This window comes from Glandiceps talaboti, chromosome 7 (genome assembly GCF_964340395.1).
Source record: "Glandiceps talaboti chromosome 7, keGlaTala1.1, whole genome shotgun sequence".
Taxonomy (NCBI): Eukaryota; Metazoa; Hemichordata; class Enteropneusta; family Spengelidae; genus Glandiceps; species Glandiceps talaboti.
The window spans coordinates 18735274-18759550 of record NC_135555.1 but is presented as its reverse complement, the minus strand read 5'-3'; the positions used below and the strand labels follow the sequence as shown (position 1 = coordinate 18759550).

At 35.7% G+C, this 24277-nt stretch overlaps 2 protein-coding genes across 3 annotated transcripts; one reads left to right on the top strand and one right to left on the bottom strand.

Moving 5' to 3' along the window:
* Positions 1-7395: 7395 nt before the first annotated feature.
* On the bottom strand, positions 7396-17041 carry LOC144437142 (vacuolar protein sorting-associated protein 4A-like). The gene is made up of 10 exons (XM_078126003.1): positions 16856-17041; positions 15248-15359; positions 14297-14447; positions 13511-13739; positions 12868-12986; positions 11855-12003; positions 10868-10949; positions 9320-9539; positions 8902-9042; positions 7396-7567 (listed from the first exon to the last, which is right to left on the bottom strand). Exons 1-10 carry the CDS (start codon positions 16874-16876, stop codon positions 7466-7468), a joined length of 1326 nt encoding a protein of 441 aa, XP_077982129.1. The 5' UTR covers positions 16877-17041; the 3' UTR covers positions 7396-7465.
* An 855-nt stretch (positions 17042-17896) lies between these two features.
* LOC144437664 (vacuolar protein sorting-associated protein 4B-like) lies at positions 17897-23856 on the top strand. Of its 2 annotated transcripts, XM_078126662.1 has the most exons (10): positions 17897-18050; positions 18611-18648; positions 19036-19157; positions 19580-19734; positions 20107-20188; positions 20359-20490; positions 20966-21053; positions 21687-21827; positions 22113-22302; positions 23446-23856. In XM_078126662.1, the coding sequence occupies exons 1-9, from the start codon at positions 17954-17956 to the stop codon at positions 22260-22262; spliced, it is 1005 nt and encodes a 334-aa protein (XP_077982788.1). In that variant the 5' UTR covers positions 17897-17953; the 3' UTR covers positions 22263-22302; positions 23446-23856. The 2 variants fall into 2 exon arrangements, with proteins under 2 accessions (XP_077982788.1, XP_077982787.1); XM_078126661.1 differs by lacking the exon at positions 23446-23856 and having other exon boundaries at positions 22113-23307.
* Positions 23857-24277: the final 421 nt, after the last annotated feature.

The following is a 24277-nucleotide window of genomic DNA, read 5'->3' as shown; positions in this document are numbered from 1 at the left end:
CATAACCTACAAATTTAGCTTTTAAAAAAACACCTTCGAGAATTTACATATTACTATTAAGAAAACTTTTTTGGTAGAAATTGCTGGTGTCAAGTGATGCACACACTGTGTTGTCCGTACAGATCATGGAATCAAAGCCAATGATAAAGTTAAAGATCATGTATAAACTCAGTTACATGAACACATGACAACATGATGCTTACAAAGCTAGTATTACTATATATTTATTTTGACATTTTTGTGTGAACTTATTCAAAATCTCTAATATATTCATCCAAAGGCACATATTCTACTTTGATGTCTGGCTTTACAAAGGTTTTACAAAAATTCTTTGATTAGGCAAAAAAAAAAGAACTGTTTCTGGTGCATCACTTAAATACCCTCGCGTCGGTCTTTTTTTCTTCATGTTTGTCCAGCCCATAGAGTCTGCAGATCCGAGGGGGAAACACTAAATAACCCTCCCTAATTCAGTGAAGACAACTGCAGAATCAGTCATGAACAAGCACACACACTTGCTCTAAACACAGACAAGTTTACTTAAAATGAACAGTAACTGCCATAAATAGTAGATTGAGTGACAGGTTTGTTGAGAATTAAAAAAAAAAAAATCATGTCGTCACACCACTTTAGACAAAATGTCCTGACCAGAAACAATTCTTTTCTTTCTTTCTTTTCTTGGCCTTAGTGTGAACAAATTACTGTGTTAGAGAGATAACAGTGGTTTTCTTTCACAATATGAAAATGATCACTCACAATATCTGCTATTGCGTAAAAACTTCTACAGAGATTTCTATAATCATGTCTTTTCAAATCATGTTTTTGACTCGTAAATCTTATCAAATGTTGTCTCGTCAAATCATGTTCTAAATATGTAAATCTTATCAAATCATGTCTTGTTGAATCATTTCATGATTTATATCATAAATAAAGTATATGTACCTGTCAAAGTACTTTGTAATTTGTTTTCTATGAACCTTTTCACTTCTTTTGTTTATTTAATCACCAGGGATAAGACAAAAAATGATGAGCATGTTTGTGAAAAAGCTAGTACACAAATAGACAACAAAAAGACAAAAACAAAAGTTCTGTAGATTTCAGTCACTAGGTGGCGCAATTCAATATGCTACAGTACAACTTTTAACTTGTTAGTGTGCTGACAACGCTTGCAGAATGTCGTGTTCAAATTACACTACAACTTTACCAACATGGAATTACATTTGTGATATTTTATGCACCACTTAGAAATATTTCTTTACTTCACATTTCTTCTATCTATTCCTTTTCACTTCTTTGTTTTTGCTGTTATTTTGGGGTCATTTTACGTATATCAATTTCTTGATTCTGACAGTACAGGTACCATAACTCTTTCGAGGGAAATTTCAGTGTGGGTGGGTGAAGTCCCAACTGTCTATCAAACAGTTTCTTATCACAACATTAATACACTGGCATGTACATACACATACTCAGTAACATTGATACATGTAAACATTGAAGCACACACACGCACGCACACACACACACACACACACACACAAAGTGTAAACAGACAGGTCTAGGATTAGTCAAACCACAAGGTCTGTGTCATGGCCTCATTTTACACCATACTGGTTTCTAAGTTTCTGAAAACAATAGACTCAAAAATATCAAATCAAATTTCTATGACTTCACAATATTTCCAAAAATAGAAAACTCATGAATTGAGTCATTCACTCTTTCCTTGGTTTCTGTATATGAATTTATTGCGCAGTATTAATATTTATTTACAAATACAATATTTGCAAAATGTACTTGCACACTTCAACATAAAGGCACAGAGCATAACGGACAAGACAAAACACTGTTTATCATATTTGACATTTTTTCCAACAAATTTCAAATGCACTATTAAAGAGGTATTGTATATAGACATATGTAGGCCTGTGCAATCACTGTTAGCTATGTTGTCTGTTGATGACATCATGGACTGCGTCAAATGTCTATGAAAGTATGAAATTTCCACAAGTATGTTCATTAGACTCCTACAAAATGGGAAATCGTTAATTTTGGATTTGTTTGCATATTGCTATAAATATTTGGCAAGAATGAAGTTAAAATCTGTTTTACTTGTGCTTGGTGTTTGTCTACATACTAGTATTTATTAATTTGTATGGGTACATATGTATATCACAAGGGGATGCAAAGACCCCAGCGGCGGTACCAGTGGCCAGCTCTGGTAGGGATATGTGGCCAGTGCTGGGAACCCCAGGCCCCATTGTAGACCTACTTTGACCAAAAATCAATACCCCATTTTAGACCATTACAGATTTATAAAAGATGAAAGTTTAGACCTAAATACATTTTCCTTATATTAGGAAGCAACATTTTGAGACAATTAATGGCAGTTATGATTTGGTAAAGGACAATGGACCCGTTTTAGACTCTTCAGCTCAAAAAAAAAACAGACCCCATTTTAGACCAAAGGGCTAGAAAATGCACCCAAACAGCAGCACATATACATATACTCAAATAAGGTGAGTAGCGCCATGCATACCACATACAATGATAGCTATTCTCTTGGTCAGTCAATACATAATTATAAACTGAATGATTTATTGTTGTTGGCAATACCTTAATCATTTTTCACTAAAGTGCTCAGCAAATAATACTTAAAGGAATGCCAACACCAACAAATCACTCTACAGTATAATTGTACTGAAACAAAATGACTCAGTAACCATGACAACATAAGCTTTTCAAAGTAACATTTATATATGTATGCAGATGTACAAAAATGTCTTTCAACTACTTTTTACATAGACTACAAAAAACAGCCATTGGTGGCACTCTAATATAGTACTCTATACTACACATAATGTTGATTGTTTGACAGCCACGAATGACTGCATTTTATAGTCTACTTTTTACAAAAACAATTAAATATTCCAAAAATCTAAATAAAATAAACTGGTGGTCAACTTCAACAAATATCTCATTTTGTAGCAGTGCTACTCGGTGAAAAGTTTCGGAAATTCTTATATAAGGCAAAAAAAAAGAACTGTTTCTGGTCAGCACACACATCAATTAAATACCCCTTGTCAGTTTTTTTGTGTGTTTGTCCAGCCCATGCAGTCTGCAGATCCGTGGGGAAACACAAAAATAACCCTCCCTACTTCAGTGAAGACAACTGCAGAGCCAATCATGAACAAGCAAATGACATCTGCCCCACATACACACTTGCTTTATTAAAGTACTAAATAAAAAGAACAGTAACTGTCATAAATAGTAGACTAAGTGGTAGGTTTGTTAAGAATTCAAAAAAAAAAAATTATATTGTCCTGACCAGAAACAATTTTTTTTTTAGCCTGAAGCTACACTAGTAGCCTGAAAGATCCAGGCATTCCTTCCGTTTATATAATGCCAATAGCTGAACCTTTCTCACTACCATACTAGCTGCACCATTTTGAATATGGATGTTATAGATACTGATTTTATTTTATTTACATAATTCATAAACAATATGATCACGCTCTACAGTTCATTTTTGTATTTAAAAAATGTTAACTCTGCAATCAACATAGTCTTGTCGTAGGACATCAGATCTGTGCTCAGGAGGTTGCGGAACAAAAAGCCAAGGTTGACAGAACCACTGGTGCGCAGCTCCAGGTGTGAGCAAGCCTACGACAGTGCCTTTTAAGGTTAGCAGAATAGTCCAAGGGTGTAGCAGCGAGAAGACTTTAAACGTGGTTCTGGGTATGAATGTTACCTTTCACAGAAGTAGAGGCTCTTTTTAGCATGCAAACACTTTTTGTAGTTTTTGGTGATTTACTGACAGGCAACACTGCAATTTGGTTAAATTGGGTTACTATTAAACTTAAAAGTATCTCAATGAAATTTTGCTTTTATTTTTATACTGCTGAGGGATTTCAGGGAATTGTCAAGTCAACGGTTGAGTTATCTAAAATGTTTGAAGTCAAAGAGAAGTGTAAACCACAGCATGGCCTGAATGTTGATGCAGTCCTTTTCAAAGTTCCACATGAAGCACATACATAGATTTTAACAATACATTACTTGTCATGAAATACAAATATGGCATTCACAGGCTGCAGGAAAGTCAAATTATCATATCAACAGAAAACAAAATTCATGATCTGAAGCTCTTAAATAGACCTTTCTACAAATAGCGCCCTCTAGAGTTACGACCGAGTTGGTTGAGACAGGTGGTGAAATGTTTGATTGTTTCCCCTTCTTATTATGATACTATGGTCTGCAGCTACTGTTATTGGAAGGGTCTCAAGAATTTTATGTGGATCAGATTTGTAGGCCAAACACCAAGGTATAGTAGTACTATAACTGGTCTGTCAAGTTTTGTTATGTTCAGAGAATAACTGGATGCCTACTTTCTCCCTTCCGTTCATTGATTCTGAATTTTAATGTTTATATGTTAATATCAAAAGACTACATTATAGCGGAAACATAGGATATGAACATAGGAAATCCTACTTGCCAATGACAGAGATATAGCATGTTGTAGATGTCAATCACTTGACTGTCAGCAACAAACAAATATAATACTGAATGTCTGGGAATATACCACTTTATACTATATTCTGTTCAGATAATGTGAAGCACTTGATAAGGTTCATTCTGATTGGTCAGAAAAGAAAGGAAACAAGCACATCTGTTGGTTGTATTGTTAATGAGTGATAAAGTATATATATGTTATCCAATCAGTGGCAACCTTGTAATAGCTTCACATCACCACTATCCAATCAGTGGCAACCTTGTAATGGCTTCACCGCACCCTATCCAATCAGTGGTAACCTTGTAATAGCTTCACATTGCCTTAGGCAGGGTTCTGTGCACGCACAACTCAGGGGTAGAAAGTCATCTCTCCTCTTCATATTCTGGATGTATGCATCAATTTGTTTTACCAATGTCAATGACATCGACAGTTTCACTCACTTCAACTTGACTCCTAAAGTCATCCTGTACATAAAGACTGAAGTGTGCAGCCAAACATTTCACATACTAATTCTTTTGTCTGGAGCAAAGTTTATCTTTTAATAATGTTCACCAAAATAGATAAATTGTGAAATCTTGTTATGTTTTCCTGTCATACAATGATGAAATGTCAACTCAAATCCCATGAATACAATATACAATGACCTAGAATGATATTTAAAGTGAAATGCGCCTCTGAAATAAATTGTTTAAACTTTTGCTGTTACTTTGGTTCAAGGAAACTCAAATCCATTATCAGTTAAAATCAATTTAAAAAATCTGGGGGTCACCATACAAAGTTTTGAAATAGAGGTCAAAATGATATAGAAATTAAGTCATTTTAGAATCTAATATGGCTGCCATCCAATATGGCTTCCATCCAATATGGCCACCAAATACTGTCTTATCTCTATGGGAAAATGAAAGATTATAGATTCCCCTTGCACACAAGATGGTGAACTCCAAATTTCTTTCATTATTTCAAAAGGATCTGAAACAAGCTTTACGCTTCCACATGACAAAGTTTGGAGAGTTTTTTTTTTATTATTTTTAGTGAAGTTTGTCCCCAAGATGCATTATACCTTAAAGTGGCCATATGAATGAGGATTGGGTATTTATTTTGAAATTTATAATTTAAAGCACAATTTTATCAATTTTACCTTGTTTATACTTCAATAAATCACAAAAGATTGCTAAATGTGTAAAATGTTTATTTGTTATTGTACGTAAAATAAACTTTTTACACATTTTTAAGCTTTTTGCAATGTATTGAGTTACAAACACAGACTTGGTCCATGTTGTTTCACACTGATTTTTCAAGTAGGAAGCCATGATAAAATTGTTTTATAAATTAAAAATCCCCCAATCCTCATCCATACGGCCACTTTAAAGAAGGGATCCCTTTGTTCAGACATATTTGAATATGCAAATTAACTATTCAATCCAAACGCATCCTGTGTTAATGTTGACATGATCTCAGGAGATGGATTTTAGTTCAATACAAAATATTTCTATTGTAATAAAAAGACTTTAGAAAAAAACAAATTGAAAATATGCATATAATTTACTCTGATTTACATAATATCTACAGCTACACAAAAGACTGCACAATTCAATGTCAGTAAATATCTCAATAATTTTTTATTTTCTTGAAGTTGGGTGATTGAAAACCGTCCCTGAAACGATGGTACTATTAAATCTGTATTAGCGACACCATACCTTCAGTATATGTAATTCCAGTGATGATTATACTTTTTACATTTCTGTTCAAGTTCTGGAAACCAAAAGTAGGCTTATGCCTAAGTTAAAGTGGCCATATGGATTAGGATTGGGTATTTATTTTGTATTTTTAGTTTATAAAACAATGTTATCGTGGCTTCCTCCTTGAAACATCAATGTCAAACGACATGGACCAAGTCCTTGTTTGTATCTCAATAAAAATTGCAAAAGATTAATAAATCTGTAAAAATGTTTGTTATTGTACATACAATACCAACATTTTTACTCATTTTTTTAGCTTTTAGCAATGGATTGAGTTACAAACACAGACTTGGTCCATGTTGTTTCACATTGATTTTTCAAGTAGGATGCCATGGTAACCAAAAACCAAAATAAGTACCCAATCCTCATCGATATGGCCACTTTAAATAAATGTTTTTTTCTTTGTACCATAGTTCATTCAATGTGGTCAGTTTCATAATGACAAGTGTGGATTCTGTGATACAATTGTCATGAAAAACAGATGTAACAGTTCATGCCCAAAGAGAGCCCATAAATATACTTGATACAGAAAATACACAGACTGTGACAGGAATTATTGTTTGGGGCCAGGATCTCTTAGAAATGAATCTATGTTGTTATGAGGCAACATGGCTCCATTTATGGTACATACATTTGTAACTTCCCACATAAAGCACATACACTGTGGGGTAGCAGGGGGAGGGGACTGAGGTGGCATGTGTAGTGTCATCTACTGACATACATTTATAATGTCCATAATCCCTGTTTCCTGTTGTCTACCATGGTCTTGTTCGTTCCCAATTTCACAACAATCCCTGGGCCTTCTGTCTTTCAGATATGACAAAATATAAAATACAGACACAGTATGGTACACATACCGATGATTGAAGGTCGGACATCTAAACAACAACTGTCAAAGTTTTTTATTTGGATTCCTAGCAAATCAAGATTTCAAAGAAAATAAAAAAAAGAGTTCCTTTCAGTTGGCACTACGTCAAAGCTAGCAAAAGATCTTTGCACCTAAAATAGCATATTCTACCTCAAAATGAACCTCAGAATTATACTTTATACAGCATGTTATATATTATTACTAGCTCAGAAATCAGTGGGAGGTAAATATTATGATATCATCCCTCCCCCACCCACCCCCCGCCCCAACCCATGCCCCTCCCCCCTCAGTTTTTTGTTTCACATTTTTTTGAATTACCAGTATTTACAAAATCTAACGAGTAAAAATGTTTTCTTTTTATCCTTCCTGTCCAAAGTCGTTTGTAAATTTCTTCAGTTTGTCCAGATCAGCATCATTAACTGTTGGTTTGGTATTTGCAAGTGATCGCAGCATGTCACTCTGAAAATATCAAAAAGTAAAAAGAAAAATTTACAGGTTCCTGTGGTGTACACTGATGACAGCTGATGATGGAAATCTACCAGTTATTGCTGTAAGTTTCTAAAATTGTCTCCTTGAGAGAGCTAATCACTGTACACATGCCTACAAGTTCCTGCAGTGTACATTTTACTCTAGAAATACAATCTTGCCTACAGGTTTCTGTGTTGTCTCTTTGATATGAGCTAATGCCTTTACCAAACTACATATGCCTAGCCTACAAGTTCCTGTGGTATCTGACTATCCTAGATACACAATCATGTCTACAGGTTTCTATGGCATGGCTGTAATATGAACAAATGATCAGGAGTACCAAAGTAAACATGTCCACAAGTTTCTGTGGTGAAAAACAGTATGAACTATTCGCGAGAGACATGCACGTGTACACCTACAGGTTCCTATGGTCAATCACTGAAAATTAACAAATGTAACTATGCCGACAGGTTCCTGTGGTGCCTCATATGGCAAATGTCAATGAAACAATAACTTACAAAGAATCTATTTGAGTTGGCAAAAATACAATTTAGTGCTCTAACTATTGCAACAAAGGTCAGCTTTCATCCATGACTCATATGTGACACTGGAGTATATAGTATGCCGGTCCCATCTTTGAATAAATTTACATCTAATTATAAATATGCTGTCCAACTGTATTGTAACACCTCAAGATATTACAGAGATTGAAACTGTCAATCAGATTGAAGTCTTTGTTTACACTTTCCTTAATCACACAAGTCATGAAAGTGGTGATTCAGAAGTTAATAACAAAGAGGGTTTAGATACACATTAGAATGTGTACGCGCGAGGGACTATTATCATGCAGGCGTACATGTAATGGTGCGTACACAAAGTTGTGTTTAGTTACGCATTCAGAACACAAACGTGAAAGACATTGGAAAGTGCATGCGTGCGTTGACATCTTCTGTCCAGAAGGCCATACAAATGACTTTGTTTTCTAAACAGGGTTGATATTTGTCAGTATTTTTGCCATTTTTCCTGCAACTACTTTAATGGAAAACCAAACACTTAGTTTACAGTTATGTTTCCGAACTTTGACACAACAAAATATAACATTTAATAGAAGAAAAATGACTGAAACTTAACACGTATTTACAGTTACGTGTAGACTGCCATTTTGACGTAGCATCATCTGATACAAACCACCTTAGTTGCTTTGAATCACATGACTATGACGCTATGCATATATAGAACACACGTAAATACGTGCATCTAAACCACTCTAATACAAATTCACACATACCTACATTATGTTCAGTTTAGTAAATTATAATACTCACCATGCTTACAACAGGTTCTAATAATTTTTCTCCAGGTACATCCATCCATGTCATTGGTACGGCACCAGGTGCACCGGGTGAACAGGGTTCAAGTAAATCATCCACTATAAGATTTGGATCTTTCCTATCAGGTCCACGTACCTTGAAATAAAAACGCATTGACATTTGCGTTACATATTTTGATATTCAAACCATTTTTTTGGGGACTCATGTACTGCAGATATTGATACAAAGACATCGCTATGGGACTATGTATACACCTGTGTACTCTGTTCAAAATGTTTTATTTCTTTGGAATTTTTCTGTTGGGAAGTTACGAATTCCTTGACGAACTGTACAGGGCTACTACCAACCTATGTATATATCATAACAAGAGACAACTCTACCTAACAAAATCTAGATATCAAATTGTACCTACCCGTCTGAAATGTGTAGCTGATTGTACTTTCCTTACAGGTTGCATCAATGCATCACGTACAACAATACTGACGTCAGCGCCTGAGTAGCCATCCGCCCTTTGACCTAAGTCTTTATAGTTATCATCTGTAAGTGAATTAGGTGTCTTGCCCATGTGAAGTTTAAACATTTCTGTTCTAGCATGGGCTTCTGGCAGTGGGATGTATATCCTCTTTTCAAATCTGTGTGAGAAATGAAACAACATACCCATGTTACTACAATTCTATCCATATTTTCTTGGGTTCATTCATTGCACATTTTAGTATATATGAATATATATATATATACTCTCTATCTGTGTGTCTGTCTGTCTATTTGTCTGTGTCTGTTTATCTATCTGTCTGTCTGTCTGTCTGTCTGTCTGTCTGTCTGTCTGTCTGTCTGTGTCTGTCTATCTATGTCTGTGTCTATCTGTCTATCCATCTGTCTGTCTGTCTGTCTGTCTGTCTGTCTGTCTGTCTGTCTGTCTGTCTGTCTGTCTATCTATCTATCTATCTATCTATGCTAGCAAACTATCTATCTATATATTGATGTGAGCAAAATTTGTGCACACTGTAATGGGTCATTCAAAATGTGAAACCTTATCATGGACCTTGTATCTCCCATTAAATGGTTCAGAACTTTTCACGTTAATACAGCTATGTATAGTGTTTTTCTTTGTAAGGATGGGGTCTTCTCTCTCTGTGTGTCAGATACTTGGTAAAATGACATTGTTTGTACATGAAACTAGTGAGACCACTCTTCTGATCTACTCATACTGATATGTGACTGAGATAGAAACTAACAGTAAGAAAAAGTATATATTGTTCCCCAATATTTTTCTTAGGCCAGCTGAGGAAAATACAAGAGACCTAAGGGGACTTTGTCATTACGATTCGAGAGATGAGTAACGCTTTAGTCCAAATATTTTTTCCAGCTCATTAAAGCAAATTACTGGTTAATAATATGTGTATATCTCGTCACGAATAATTTATGAAAAATCAGGAAAAATAATGACCATTTGGAACATTTGACTCATATTTTGAGTAATAATAACATTTATACCATGCACAAAACAGATTAAACAAAAAATATGGAATATATACTCTGGTCGTTCTACATCACGACAATGTGTATCTATGTCACGACAACACATGTCTATGTCACTGGTTCTGCTGTGTTCGAAATATGAGTCAAAATGTTCAAAATTACCATTACTTTCCCCTGATTTTTCTTTGCTATTACTGGCGATGGTATCATTATATTATTCCCTTCCATTTTTCTTCAGTCAGCCAGAAAATACTCGTTACCTAAGGGTTGTCACTACTCGTCTAGTAATTCATAGTGACAAGGGTCCCTTAGGTCACTCATATTTTCCTTGGCTGAACAAAGAAAAATATCCGCGAATAATATCTAAGCACATGATATTTCTGTGACTGTTTATGAATGATTAACCCTTTAAACAGCACAGCGCCCTCTATCAATCATATACGATTGAAATGAGGGCACTGTGCTGTTAATGTTAACTTACCTTCTCCTAATAGCAGCATCCAGTACCCATGGGATATTAGTTGCCCCTAGTACCAACACTCTATCTTTGTCACTGCCAACACCTGTAACATTCAAATTATATAATTCATATCATTTACTTTATTTTGTAATTTAAGTAACAAGAGTGTGAGAAATCCGATAAAAAACATCTCGACCTGTGAACACATTGAACAATAATATTATAGCATTACTCCTGTACAAATGTTGAGAACTCATATATATACAAGTTTATACGGCTTAAAGTGGACACTCACACAACTATAATCATAACATCAACTGGGACTCTTGTATCCATTATTGATACATCCCCTACGTGATTTCCCGAGGACCATCAGGGAGGCTATAAACATCAGACGCTACCATCCTGGGATCAACAGAGACATCGGGGCATCATACTACCTAATATCTACCATTGGCTGATCATACCGCCACCTAGTGGTCAGCTGTAACTATGGAAATTGTCATTCTGATGAGGACCGTCGACCAAGACAGATCGATCGAAAGCTCAATGCTAAATAACTTTCAACAATAGGATCATCAACGGGTGAGCAGGTGGACTCACTGACCGTGTGTACAGTGCGAGGGTATATATTTGACCTTCACCATGACTACCAAATTACATTTGTAATAGACAACATGATATGCATACACTTTTGGACATTTCTTTCTCAATTCTCAGTAGATGCAACAGACTTATTTTCACATGCGTCTATAGTACAGCATGTGTAGTGCGTGGAACAGAAGTTTGTGTGTTGACCAAGAAATTTTGCACAATGCACCTACAGTAGGCAATACAATTCTATTTCAGGTACCGAGAATTTTTTCCATCTACCATCTACTCAGAATTTCACTTTCATGGAAGACATTTTCTATCAATGCCCATACTCAAACTCTGACCTTGACCTTGACCTCATGAAGTAGACTAATCCAAGGTCAAAGTCATAGGGTCAAGAGCATACAGACTTACCTTGCATATTCACTAGAAATTCTGTTTTTATTCTCCTAGCAGCTTCACTTTCATTTTCACTACGAGAACTAGTTAGAGAATCCACCTCATCTATAAATATAATTGACGGCTGGTGTTCCCTTGCCATCTCAAATAGATTCTTTACTAACCTAGGGGGTACAAAGAAAACCACCACATCAATACAGTGGTAAACCAACATTACGGTTAACACCAACAAATAATGGTTCTGTCTCAGTAATGGTCATATTGGTGGTACTACCGATCTCTCTGCACAGCTGATAATAAACCGTGAATTGAGTAAGTTTTATAAACATTTTGGTTCTGTCATACATACTCAAATCTCCTTAATCTAATAATCTGAGTCTTCAAGCTTCTTCCGACACATGACAAATAGTGTATGAGTTATGCCATGATGGGGCGCCCTCACACATCATTCAAGCAGGCCGTTGAGGGCGCAACAACGTGACAAATTTTACAGTCTACATGACAAATAGATCATAACTATAACAGAGAATAACTAACCACCCACTCAAGCAAGTTCAACCACATTTCAACTATCCTTGAAACTCTACACTGGTTGCCAGTTCACTTCCTGGATACACTACAAAATCCTTCTCCTGACTAAGAAAGCTGTCAAGGACAAAAGCTACAACCAACATCCACGACCTTCTGCCAAGTTACACACCAACACATTACCTTCATTCAGCTAACAACAGCCTCCTTCTTCCAACACAATTCATGACCAAGACATATGGTAGCCACGCATTTTCAAACTGTGTGCCTAGACTATGGAATTCTTTACCGATTGGATATACGACAATCATCAAATCTGAACACTTTCAAGAACAAACTAAAGACACATATGTTCAAATAAGCATTTTGTGTGGATTGACCCTTATTGGCACCACTGAACATTAATTTGGTTCTGGAGTCTGGCGCGTTATAAATTATTTCTGATTGATTGATTGATTGATAGATTGATTGATTGATTGATTGATCATGACAATACTTACTTTTCACTTTCTCCCAGCCATTTTGACATGAGATCTGCTGAGGATACAGCAAAGAATGTAGAGTTATCTGCTTCTGTAGCTACTGCTTTAGCTAAGTATGATTTACCAGTACCTGGTGGCTGTTAACAACAAATAAACACAGAGATGACTCATTCAATCACTGTACACTTTAGTCTGTCAAGTAGGACACTGGTAATCCATCCAACCCATGAATCTGCCCAACAATGGATATATAGCATTATACCCTCTTATGTTAGCCAAATTTTGTTGTTGCGAATCAAATGAGCAGGTTATTTTGTTGATTTTAATGATGGTGTATGATTTTTTAAACCCTCAACAAAATACTTTCAAAGAAAAATGATGTCAATCAGGGCCAGTAGTTGGATCCTTTGACAAAGAGTTTGTTAGCAATTGCAAATAGATGAACAGCAATCACTGAAACACTAACACGCTCAAAGTCAATGTGAAAACACAACTTTTGAATTTTGTAGTTTCAAAACTGATATGTACTTATTTCTTTTGATATTGTTTGTGTTTCTCTTAGGGGGAGGAGTGTGCAAATTACAAATGGAGAAGAGAGAAGTGGGGTGGAGGATGGTGGTGATGGTGGTGGTGGTGGTGGTGGTGTCAAAATGCTGCTTACCCCAAACAGAAGTATTCCTCTCCATGGCTTCCTGTTACCAGAAAAGAGATGTGGGAATTTAATTGGCAGAATAACAGCTTCTTTGAGTGCTTCTTTGGCAGCTTCCAGACCTGCAACATCTGACCATCTTACGTTGGGTCTCTCCATAACTATGGCACTCTGTAATTGACCTTGTAGTTTCTTAGTCTCTGGATTATTATCAGAGTCACTGTCAGAGCTGTCATCTTTGCTGTAATTTCAAAAAATGTACATTGTTAAGTTTGTGGTGTACTAAATAATTTGTCAATATTTTTGAGACCAGGTGAAGGTGAACGATGATATATACTTTTGTAGATATTGACAGGGAATACAGTGTTGAAGTGTTGTTTGTTTTACAACTGCCGACATCAGATCGTAGGCAAACGGAACCTGCTACAAACAGGTAAACAACTGAATTGGATTAATAACACTTGGCTCAGCATGTTGGAAGTACAGAGAGACTTGTATTACATTCTATCAATGTATCATTTGATAAGAACAGTTTTATGGCCACTTTAAATAATAGTTCACAAAGCAGGTTATTTTTCCTGGCACTTCATTGGACACATAAAGGCTGTTCTTATCATGCACTGCATGTCATTTGAGGTAAGGAACATCCATGAATCTCCTACATAAATTTAGCAGTCTTCTACATCGAATGACCATATAACTGGTATATGATCGACTTAGTCGTGCTTGATGGATGCCTTGACGGCATCAACAGATCCACCTTTAACTACGCCGTCTTCAAGATTGTTCCAGTCTTACCCTTTGTTTCCTTCTGAACTTTTCATTGGTTTCTTCTTGTCACCTTTGCCCTCCTTTTTCCTCAAGTAGTCTTTCAGCTGCTCCGCTCTTTCTAGATACTGCATGCATTTCTTTCGTATACTTTCTTTAGCCTTTTCACCCTGTGCTTCATCTAAAGAGGATTGTAAAAGAAAAACAAACAATTACAAACCAAAGACAACACTCCAAATATTACTTGTGATCTTTTAGAGTTTACAATTTGTTTTGTAAAGTGTATCCACTACATCTATTTATATGAACCTAGGTCTTGTTTAAAAAAAAAAATTTTTTAAAAAATTAAAAAAAAAAAAACATGGGTCTTGTGCCAAGTTACCCCCACCCCCAGTATATGGGTGATCGCAACATGACAAATTAATGTTATACAAATAATTTAGAGACATTTTATGACTGAATAATTACAAATTTTACCTGGTTTGATCTTTAATTTGGGTTAGAGGCCCATGACAGAATCCCAGGTTTACTATCTTTGATCTTTAATTTGGGTTAGAGGCCCATGACAATCCCAGGTTCTCACATTTTAGTGTTACTCAGCTTCCTACAGATTACACAGGGCCATGCCCAAATCTTAAACCCTTATCTGACAATGACCTTCACAAATGTTGCTATGACAAGAGAGCGGCAAGAGAAAGCCTCCTTGCTACACAACACAACAGTGGCATTGCCACCTGCCAGAAAATGCAACAGTGGCAAGAGAAAGCCTCCTTGCTACATTGTAGAAATCACAACAGTGGTATGAGAAAGCCTCCTTGCTAGAAAACACAACAGTGGCGAGAGAAAGCCTTCTTACTAGAAAACAGTAGTAGCAAGAGAAAGCCTGACTGCTACAAAACACAACTCAATTATTACACAAACATGTCAAAACATTTGGGGAGTTACTGATCTACCGTACTTCATCCCCAGCAGGCTACTTACATTTTATACAGTGAAGGAAATATTCTACTCCATGTTCATACAGCCTCAGTGCCTCATCATAATTCTTGTTTTTGTCCTCTTCTGTAGCTTTAGTCACCAACTCAATAGCTTTCTAGAGGATAAAATAAACCAGTTAGTAGTCATGCGTACATAAATGGTGAACATTAAAACATGGAGGTGAAAAAGTGTCTCAAACTACATAAAGTTTATGATTGCACAATGTTGTACAAGCTCAATAATAGAACTTTGTTTCTTTAGGACAACCCCCCCCCCCCCCCAAAAGAAAAAAAAAACATTTAAAAGTGCGACATCGACATTTTTATGTGATGTAAACTATGATGAAAATTGTTGCTGTCACATGATGCAATGTAAAAACAGTGATGGTAAACGCATTAAAATACTACCGGAAAACCAGCACTGTATATCATATTAGAAGTAAATTTTAATCAACCTATCAACATGTATGTAGTATGAGTAAATACAGAACCTGATATCATTGAAGGTGTAAAACTTAAGAAAGTTTTCGAAATTTGGTTAAAAATGTAAAATTAGGTTCAGCAATCGCATTGACACCAGACCCCCCCCCCCCCAACGAACGAAGTTCGTTTAATGAGATTCTTTGACATTGTGCGAGATCATTGCTTTGTATATGTCAATTCAACTTTCGTTTGGTGATCATATACCAGATTTTGAATGACCTGAAGAAACATAATTCTTGAAAAACCACTCACTATGTACATAAAGATTAAGATATGAACAACAATCACATACAAAAAAAAACTTACTTTTTTTAGTTAAGGTAACCCTAATCTTTAACAATCTGAAAAAGTGGTGAAGTGTTATGGGAACTGTACATGTTGTTCCTGTACTTGAAAAATACCTAAAACTATTAATCATTGCACCGATGGTGGAATACGGCAAATCCACAGCCATGCATGTGTATGGGTTTGCAAGTATCTATTACAACATTCGTACAAAAAGACCGAACTATTTATTTGGGAAAGATAGTCACCTGTGTTCCTAATTTCCATTTATTTACATTTTTTTAATCTGTCTAGTCGTGACACACGTGAAAAATATGTTTGTTTTCGTTTCATTCGGACCCCTCCCACCTCAATAAACCAGTTGGCTTTGTGATACATAATATGAATTGAACGTGAATTATTTCTGATGGTTGCAATACAGCAACAAGATGAACATGTCATTCCAAACGTATAACTGAATGACGCTCCACACCGCAGAAGAACCCCGAAACTCGATTTCGTCCTTGTTGACATTACGATTTCGTATGACTGTATTTCACGTTGAAGTGTGTCACAAATGTTTAGTGTTTTACCCCAGCCGTGTCGACAAAATATTACGTCTTGAATTCATTTTCAAAATATGCAAGTTACAAAATCATGCGTATTAACAATAAATCCAAACTGGTGCATTCGTATGTCATCTCCATAATTTTGGAAACAGTCATATGGACTTCATCATCATCATGTTATATTTTTGCCGGATCTCTTCCGGAATGTTGTGGGACTTTAAAAACCTTATTAAAACGACATCTTTCATTCCAACGCTCTGGGTACTTCACAAATGTAAGCACTGACGTTTACTTACTTGCATTTGCTTCGACGTCATCTTATAAATAACGTTTTCGGGAGAAAGCCTCCCAAGTGTTTCACCAAGTCGGATGAGAGAACACTAGTACATCTATCAAAATGGCGACGATCTTCACCTCAGTGACGTAGGTCACGTGGTATGTATATTATCCCACAATGCAGTATTTCTGCAAGTGAGTCAGGTCCACCTGCTTCCAAACCTCCACAAAAGAAGCAAAAAATATGATTTACGAACACCAAGATAGAAAAAATGCACAGCAATCAAAACTTAAAAACTAACGAAATTTCTTTGTTGAAGATTTTGCTGATTTCGATAACTTCGTGTCCATATAAAGTTGCTCTACAATGAGCCAAATCGAGGTGATTACTTCATTCAAAGTGTTTAAAACCAAAAAGTAAGCTTGTGTTACCTTTCTTGGTGAGCGAAGTATTTTGAGAAAGCCATATCATAAATATTTTCATTACAATAAATCGCTTATGAGACAATACAAAAATTTAAAATAAAATTGGTGAAATAAAATCATTGAACAAAACGCCATATTGTCTGTTAAAATGCAGATCACTAACGAATTTAGTGGTCTGAGGTGTGGTACAACCATGCAATGATCTTCAGAACGTTGGAACAAAAAGTAATTTTCACTAAAATTCACCGTCTTCTTTACCTGAAACAAGAATAAATCTTATTGTGGCTATCGGACCCGAGTTGATCAATGTGCGATATTTATCTATTTATTTCGGTTTGTTTACTTTATAGGCCGTGGGCATCTTGACAAGTTACCATAACAACCATTGCAAAGTACAAACAAACGATTCAAACATATTTTGTATATTTGGCTGTGACACAAGTGATCCATTCAAATTATTAATGACATTAGTATCAGCTGACCGTATGCATGACTGTCACGTTTGCACCGCGTACAATACAATAAGTAGGACATGCGACAATGACATCATAGACCAGGTCGGGAGGATGAAGTAATGAACATGTGAGAAACACGTGATCTCTCAATTTGAATACACAGTTGTAAATAAATGTTGACGATGTAGTATTACATGTAATGTCATCATACTAACGTACAGGAGAGGACGATCAAAGATGGCAGGGAAAAATATCAGTTGGTCTGACGTTGTAGGAATTGATGAAGCCAAGGACACACTAATGAAAACTGTCATAACTCCGCTTCGAACTCAAGGTATGTGTTGTGACCTATATAGGATAACACGAGTACGTAGTATAGGTAGGTGTATAGTATTGTGATTGCAGCAGGACCAATATGCTATAGCTATCTACTACCACTAGGCTGTAGCTTGGACGGAGCTCAGACTAGATCAGACGACTATGGCTGTCCTGTTCTACTGAGTACATTACATGGGACTAGACTGTCGGGGATATTGCCCTAAAGTATGCCATATTGTATATTGCACTGTTAGCCTTATTTTTTATTTAATATACATACATACATACATACATACATACATACATACATACATGCATGCATGCATGCATGCATGCATGCAGACAGACAGACAGACAGACAGACAGACAGACAGACAGACAGACAGACAGGCAGGCAGGCAGGCAGGCAGACAGACAGACAGACAGACAGACAGACAGACAGACAGACAGACAGACAGACAGACAGACAGACAGACATTTTCATAGACATACATACATTTTTATAACTTTAATAATTTTTCATTTATTTATTCATTTATTTATTTATTACCTATTTATTTACTTATTTCATTTCAGGATGTAACATGCCCTTCACATCAATTCTAATTTGTGCGGTACGTATACAACGAACCAATTTCTTCTTATTCAGAGTATTATGATTGTAAAATAAGTTTTCGATTTTAAGAACCTCGTGGTTCGGTGAGGTATACTTACAAATTTATTTTCATTATCCTAAACTGCAGCTGGTAAATGTGGAAGTCAACTACAATTCATACCACATTTTTCGTATCTCTAAATACTCACATTATAACAAATTGAGCAAAGCAATAGAATTGGGGAGAAATGAATAAGTTTGCATGCAAATCACAGTTATATAATTATATATATTGTCATTAGTCATCGAATTTTAAATTTTAAATCTTAAAACTGAATATCGAAGTAAACCTGCTCAGTTTCATATCGTTTTCTTTTTATAAGATTTCCTTTTCTTCTGCAAACAGCCACCAGGAACGGGCAAGAGTTACCTTAGAAGAGCAGTGAACAGCGAAATCAGCGACATCGCATCTTTTTGGTCCAAACATTCCATGGAGTTCTTCAGCAAATACATAGGTTTTAGTAAAGAGTTAAGTTACTTTAAACGTATCCTTGATATAATATATGGCCGTGGCGTTGTCGTCTGATTCGTTAATAATTGTTGCAGAGTAATTGATAACAAATATCTAATATCATAGTGAACCACACATTTTAGTCTAGTTCCTATACAGTATCGTTACGATTTACACCTCCGCCAGTTAGAAGCCACGTAATTTGACATCCATACTCCCGGTCCAGACTACATACAAATATTTCGAAGAGACTGAGCTCCTCGTCATCGGTGGGTCTCATATTACAAATTGTGACAAAAAACGTAATAGCATATTTTGGAAAGCAGGACGATACAAAGGTACTCCGTGAGGATATATACAATAAGAATATTGTATAACATACTAGTAGTATGACGCCGCTGTCTGACACATACATTTTTTCTAATGTTTTTTTCTTCAGTTTTTTGAAGTCTTTTCTGCAGCAATCGAGTGAAACAAGACCGACTGTTATTTGGTTAGATGACCTCTTTTCGACAGACGGAATGTTTCCATGTGCATTCTGTAATGGAGACGAGGGAGAGACACTATCACGGTATCTTACATACTGGATGAACAGTGAGTAAATCATTTTATGTACAAGACCATGTGATATGTACGGCTCTTAAACTTACGTATATACAAAATATGTAGCCCCGGTTGAAAACGTCCATGTTAGTTAACGTTCGATATCAAATGAAATTGACATTTGATATCAGACAACCAACACAACAGAGATCGACTGAGGTCCGATCGATGCATGGGATATCACCACTTAAAACTTATACAGCGATAGATAGGATAATGGCAGTGATCCTATAGAATTCGAAATTGTGATTTGGCCAGTAATCCTAACTGATGTCAGTACCCGCTTGTCTTTTTTTCTCGTTTGACTGAAAATGTATCTTTTGCCCACCTGTACTAACCTATCTCTTTTGCATCACCCTTCAGGTAACGAGATAGGAAAGGAAGGTCTTGTATTAATCGGTGCCACACAGACTCCATGGATCGCAAGTGATTACCTGCTCAAAAGGTAAGAGATATGTGTCATGTTATTCCAAAGTTGAATTACACAAGGCAGTATTTTTGTATTATACATATCGAAAAATATTTTGATAATTTCCGTTCAAATCACATCATGACTTTCTATCTTATAACTTCTCCTCTCTGTTTGCCCTCTTTTGAATGATATTTCTCGGACAGCTTTGAACATTTCGTTTTCCTCGATCGACTGGACGAGGAAGCCCGACATCAAGTTCTCAAAAGAAGGTTACAAAGTGAACGACACTGTCTATCTGAAGACGATCTATGGATGATAGCAAGACTTACAGATGGGTAGGTCTAGGGTTGTCTAGGAGAGAGAGAGAGAGAGAGAGAGAGAGAGAGAGAGAGAGAGAGAGAGAGAGAGAGAGAGAGAGAGAGAGAGAGAGAGAGACAGACAGAGACAGACAGAGAGAGACAGAGAGAGAGAGAGAGAGAGAGAGAGAGAAGAGAGAGAGAGAGAGAGAGAGAGAGAGACAGACAGACAGACAGACAGACAGACAGACAGACAGACAGACAGAGACTGCATGAGGCAGACTGAGGGGGGTTAGGAAGTTTCTATCACATTGCAAAAGGGTTCACCGTCAAATGAGCTCAATTCTTATAAAATCCATGTTTATAGGTAAGGCAAGATATGTCTGAACTTGAACTTGAGTAAAATAATGATGCGTTTACAAATCTACAACCATAGGGTACTTTCTAGTGTAACTTATATCTATCTTTTTCATCAAAAAAGTCAAAAGTAAATAATATCAAATTATTTTCTTAGTTTTTCAGGAGCAGACATAAGCAGTTTAATCTCTTCAGCGTGCATGATTCCACTTAGAAGTATAACGACATCGACACATTTCAAAAAGGTATACACACACACCCTATATGTATATACTAGGTTTGGATACGAATATATATCTTTACTTACCATTTATTCTGCATTAATTTCCTTTGATCACATAAATGAGTGTCCTTTTTCTTTTGTTCGAACATGCGTAGTTCATGATCATTTGCTAGGGTTCGTGTGTTTATGTCATAGCTTGAAAAGGCGCTAATAAGTATTTTCTTTGGATTTGAAGTAAGGTTAGCTGACCCCGGACACTACTACATGTTCAACAAGTCATTAATATATATATATATATATATATATATATATATATATATATATATATATATATATATATATATATATATATATATATATATATATATATATACTTTATAATTCAACAGAATAAGGATGTAATTTTTATAATATATACATTATATTTATATGTATGTAGTCTATAATGCTCTGCTACTAATATTTGCATCGAGCTAGCACCGTTCTCTCCAGCGAGACACTGATCATATAGATAACATATTATATATAATTTTTATAGATTTTCAGCATGCTATCGCTTTTATTAATTGTCATCACAGATTTTAGTTTCTGAAAAATGTTATTTCAAATATTAAAAAACACACACCACATTTTGATAAAATTCTGTGTATTACAGGTAAGAGGTCCAAGTCCTGAAAATCCATCGGTGATGGAAGATGATTTGTACACACCTTGCAATCCGGACGATGAGGGCGCACTTGCGATGTCATGGGCTGACGCACCTGAAAATAAATTACTTCTTCCAGAAATCACTGTCGTAAGTCGAGTAGGATTGAATCGTACCTTAAATTAAGTCGACGGCCATAGTAAATTAGATATGACGACAAATTAAGACATGTCTTTATATAATGGTAACAAAACAACAGTTTGAAAAAGTAACAAACGCAAGTGAATATATCAATATATATAACTTCTTTGAAACGGTTCTAGTCCGTCGTACGATCGTGTCAGAAGTATAGGATGAAAAATTTCGACAGACCAGAAGGCAATGTTGGAAATGTTTTTGTACAAATGTTTATGATATCTCGTTGTTTTATTGCAGGATGACTTTATAAAAGCCGTCAATAATTCCTGTAGCAGCGTCAGTGAAAAAGAATGGGAGGAACTATACAGTTTCAAGTTGAATGTCACATCAAAAATTCAAAACCTTCGGAATGACGACGTCCCGGGTTTCGGACCGCCTTCGGAATAATAATGACGTTCTTAGTTTCGGACCTCTTAGTAGACACACGGTAGAACATCTTTAACCTATGCATGGCGTTGCTTTGCTAATATTAATTGTGGCACATTTGTCACAAAATACTTGGAACAGAGTGCTAAGAATGTGGTCCTAGAGAGAAATCCACTAAATATGTCACCTTATTAAGTTGACTCGCAGCCCTGTGCTATTACATACAGACGCTTGTACTTCTAGTGGTTCTCCCTTTCTATGTGTATATATTTTTCACGTTAATATGTAATTTGTGGTAGATAAGATACCAAATAGGGAACTTGCAAACCCGCCCTGTTGAATTTGCCTCATGGAAAATGTGTTAATAAATACTAATCAATTAGTATTGTAAACAATGTTGATACATTGTTTGCAACCACGAATGATCAATTCATAGTTACCCTGACCATTGTGGGAGGTTTTTTTTATCAGTACCTCCAGATTAGGCATTACGATAACCACATATAATCCCATAGTCCTTTGCATCTGAGCATGCTCAGTCTGGATGGCAAGTTCCCTATTACCTATCATTAGTCCATTTAATACTTTTCTCTACGATAATTAAAAAACTGAAAATCTGATACATTTTTTATAGATTATAACTATAAGATCAAATAACTACATCGATAAATGTGGCTACATGTCTTTTTAATATACGGGAGATGACGTGATTTGACAATTATAAAGTGGTCAATTTAAGTCTCTGAACTATTGATATTACCGAACAAGGGTTGTCATGATAGCATAAATATGTCATGTGTTTGGAGATCTTGAGATTAGAACGTCTCACAACAGAAACAACTTTAGTTACCCTTACGTATATGTTTTTAAACACCACACAAATTTTTTGTCATCATGGAACGTTTCGTTTTGTCAAAACTGATTTGCTTCTACCTATGAACAAATAATGCATGATAACTCATTCTATCAGGTCCAGTGTACTCTACATTTTCTTGTTTTTATGATGTCGTCAGATCATAACAAGGCCTACATGAATGATGTAAAACATAGCTATGAGTGAATTTTAATACTATATACATTTGTTTGTTTGTTTGTTATTGTTTTATAATGAATATTTCCTTAAATAAATAGGTGAAATCAAAAACTGTTGGTATTCGCGTGTGATACTGATTTTTTTTTTTTTTTTTTTTTTTTTTGCATAAAGTCAAAGAGGTTATAATATGGGGATGTTGGTATGCCGAGGTGAACATCGTACCTCATGAGGACTGAATTAAAAAATATAAGTACATGTAGTTCAGGCGAGGGGTACTTTTACTCACAGGGGTGTGTAATATTTCATAGATTGTTGTTTTCTTATTGCTTAGAATGCCTTTTTCTTAGGAAAATATCGTACGAATCTTGCTGCTACAAATGCATCAATCTCTATACTACGAAGAAATAGTCTCTTCCCCTTACATGTAGGAATATATAATCAAAAGGTTGCTGTAGACCTGGAAAACAACAATCTATGAAATATTACACGCCCCTGTGCTTTTACTGTATTTAAAAAGAGTGTGGTGGGCATGACGTAATTATAATCCGCTCATTGACAATGACCGCACAAGCACTGTTGTAAGCTTATTATATTAAAGCCCGCAACTTTTTTTATGGCGAAGAAAAATCTCAAATTTCGTCTCACAGGAAAAGATCGAGAAGAGCAGCGTTATTATGATGACGAAGGATGTGATGTATACATTACACAGAAGTCAGCATCTTTGATATTTAATAGTACACGTAGTGAGAATGCGACAGATGCTATATAAATTATTATCATGAAACTGAAATTATACCCTGCTGTATGATCACAAAATCAAGTATAATTTTCATAGATACTTTGTATGAACATATTTCGACGTTAAGTCACTCAGGTTTTAACCATGATAACAATAACAACAATAAAAGCAACAAGAATAACACAATAACGTGATGTGGGTCGTCATTCAATTTGGTCTTTTCTAGTCCTCGACCTCGTCCCCACACATAATACTTGCACTGAA

What these genes read in the sequence shown, in the direction of transcription:
- LOC144437142 (XM_078126003.1), bottom strand. Translation starts at nt 16,876, where the DNA reads ATGACGTCGAAGCAAATGCAA. An exon ending in TGACGTCGAAGCAAATGCAA is followed by an intron (nt 15,360 to 16,855) that starts GTAAGTAAACGT and finishes TTTATCCTCTAG; the next exon opens with AAAGCTATTGAGTTGGTGAC. An exon ending in ATTTCTAGTGAATATGCAAG is followed by an intron (nt 10,950 to 11,854) that starts GTAAGTCTGTAT and finishes TGAATGTTACAG; the next exon opens with GTGTTGGCAGTGACAAAGAT.
- LOC144437664 (XM_078126662.1), top strand. Translation starts at nt 17,954, where the DNA reads ATGGCAGGGAAAAATATCAGTTGGTCTGACGTTGTAGGAATTGATGAA. An exon ending in TACATAGGTTTTAGTAAAGA is followed by an intron (nt 19,158 to 19,579) that starts GTTAAGTTACTT and finishes TTTTTTCTTCAG; the next exon opens with TTTTTTGAAGTCTTTTCTGC. An exon ending in AGTGATTACCTGCTCAAAAG is followed by an intron (nt 20,189 to 20,358) that starts GTAAGAGATATG and finishes TTTCTCGGACAG; the next exon opens with CTTTGAACATTTCGTTTTCC.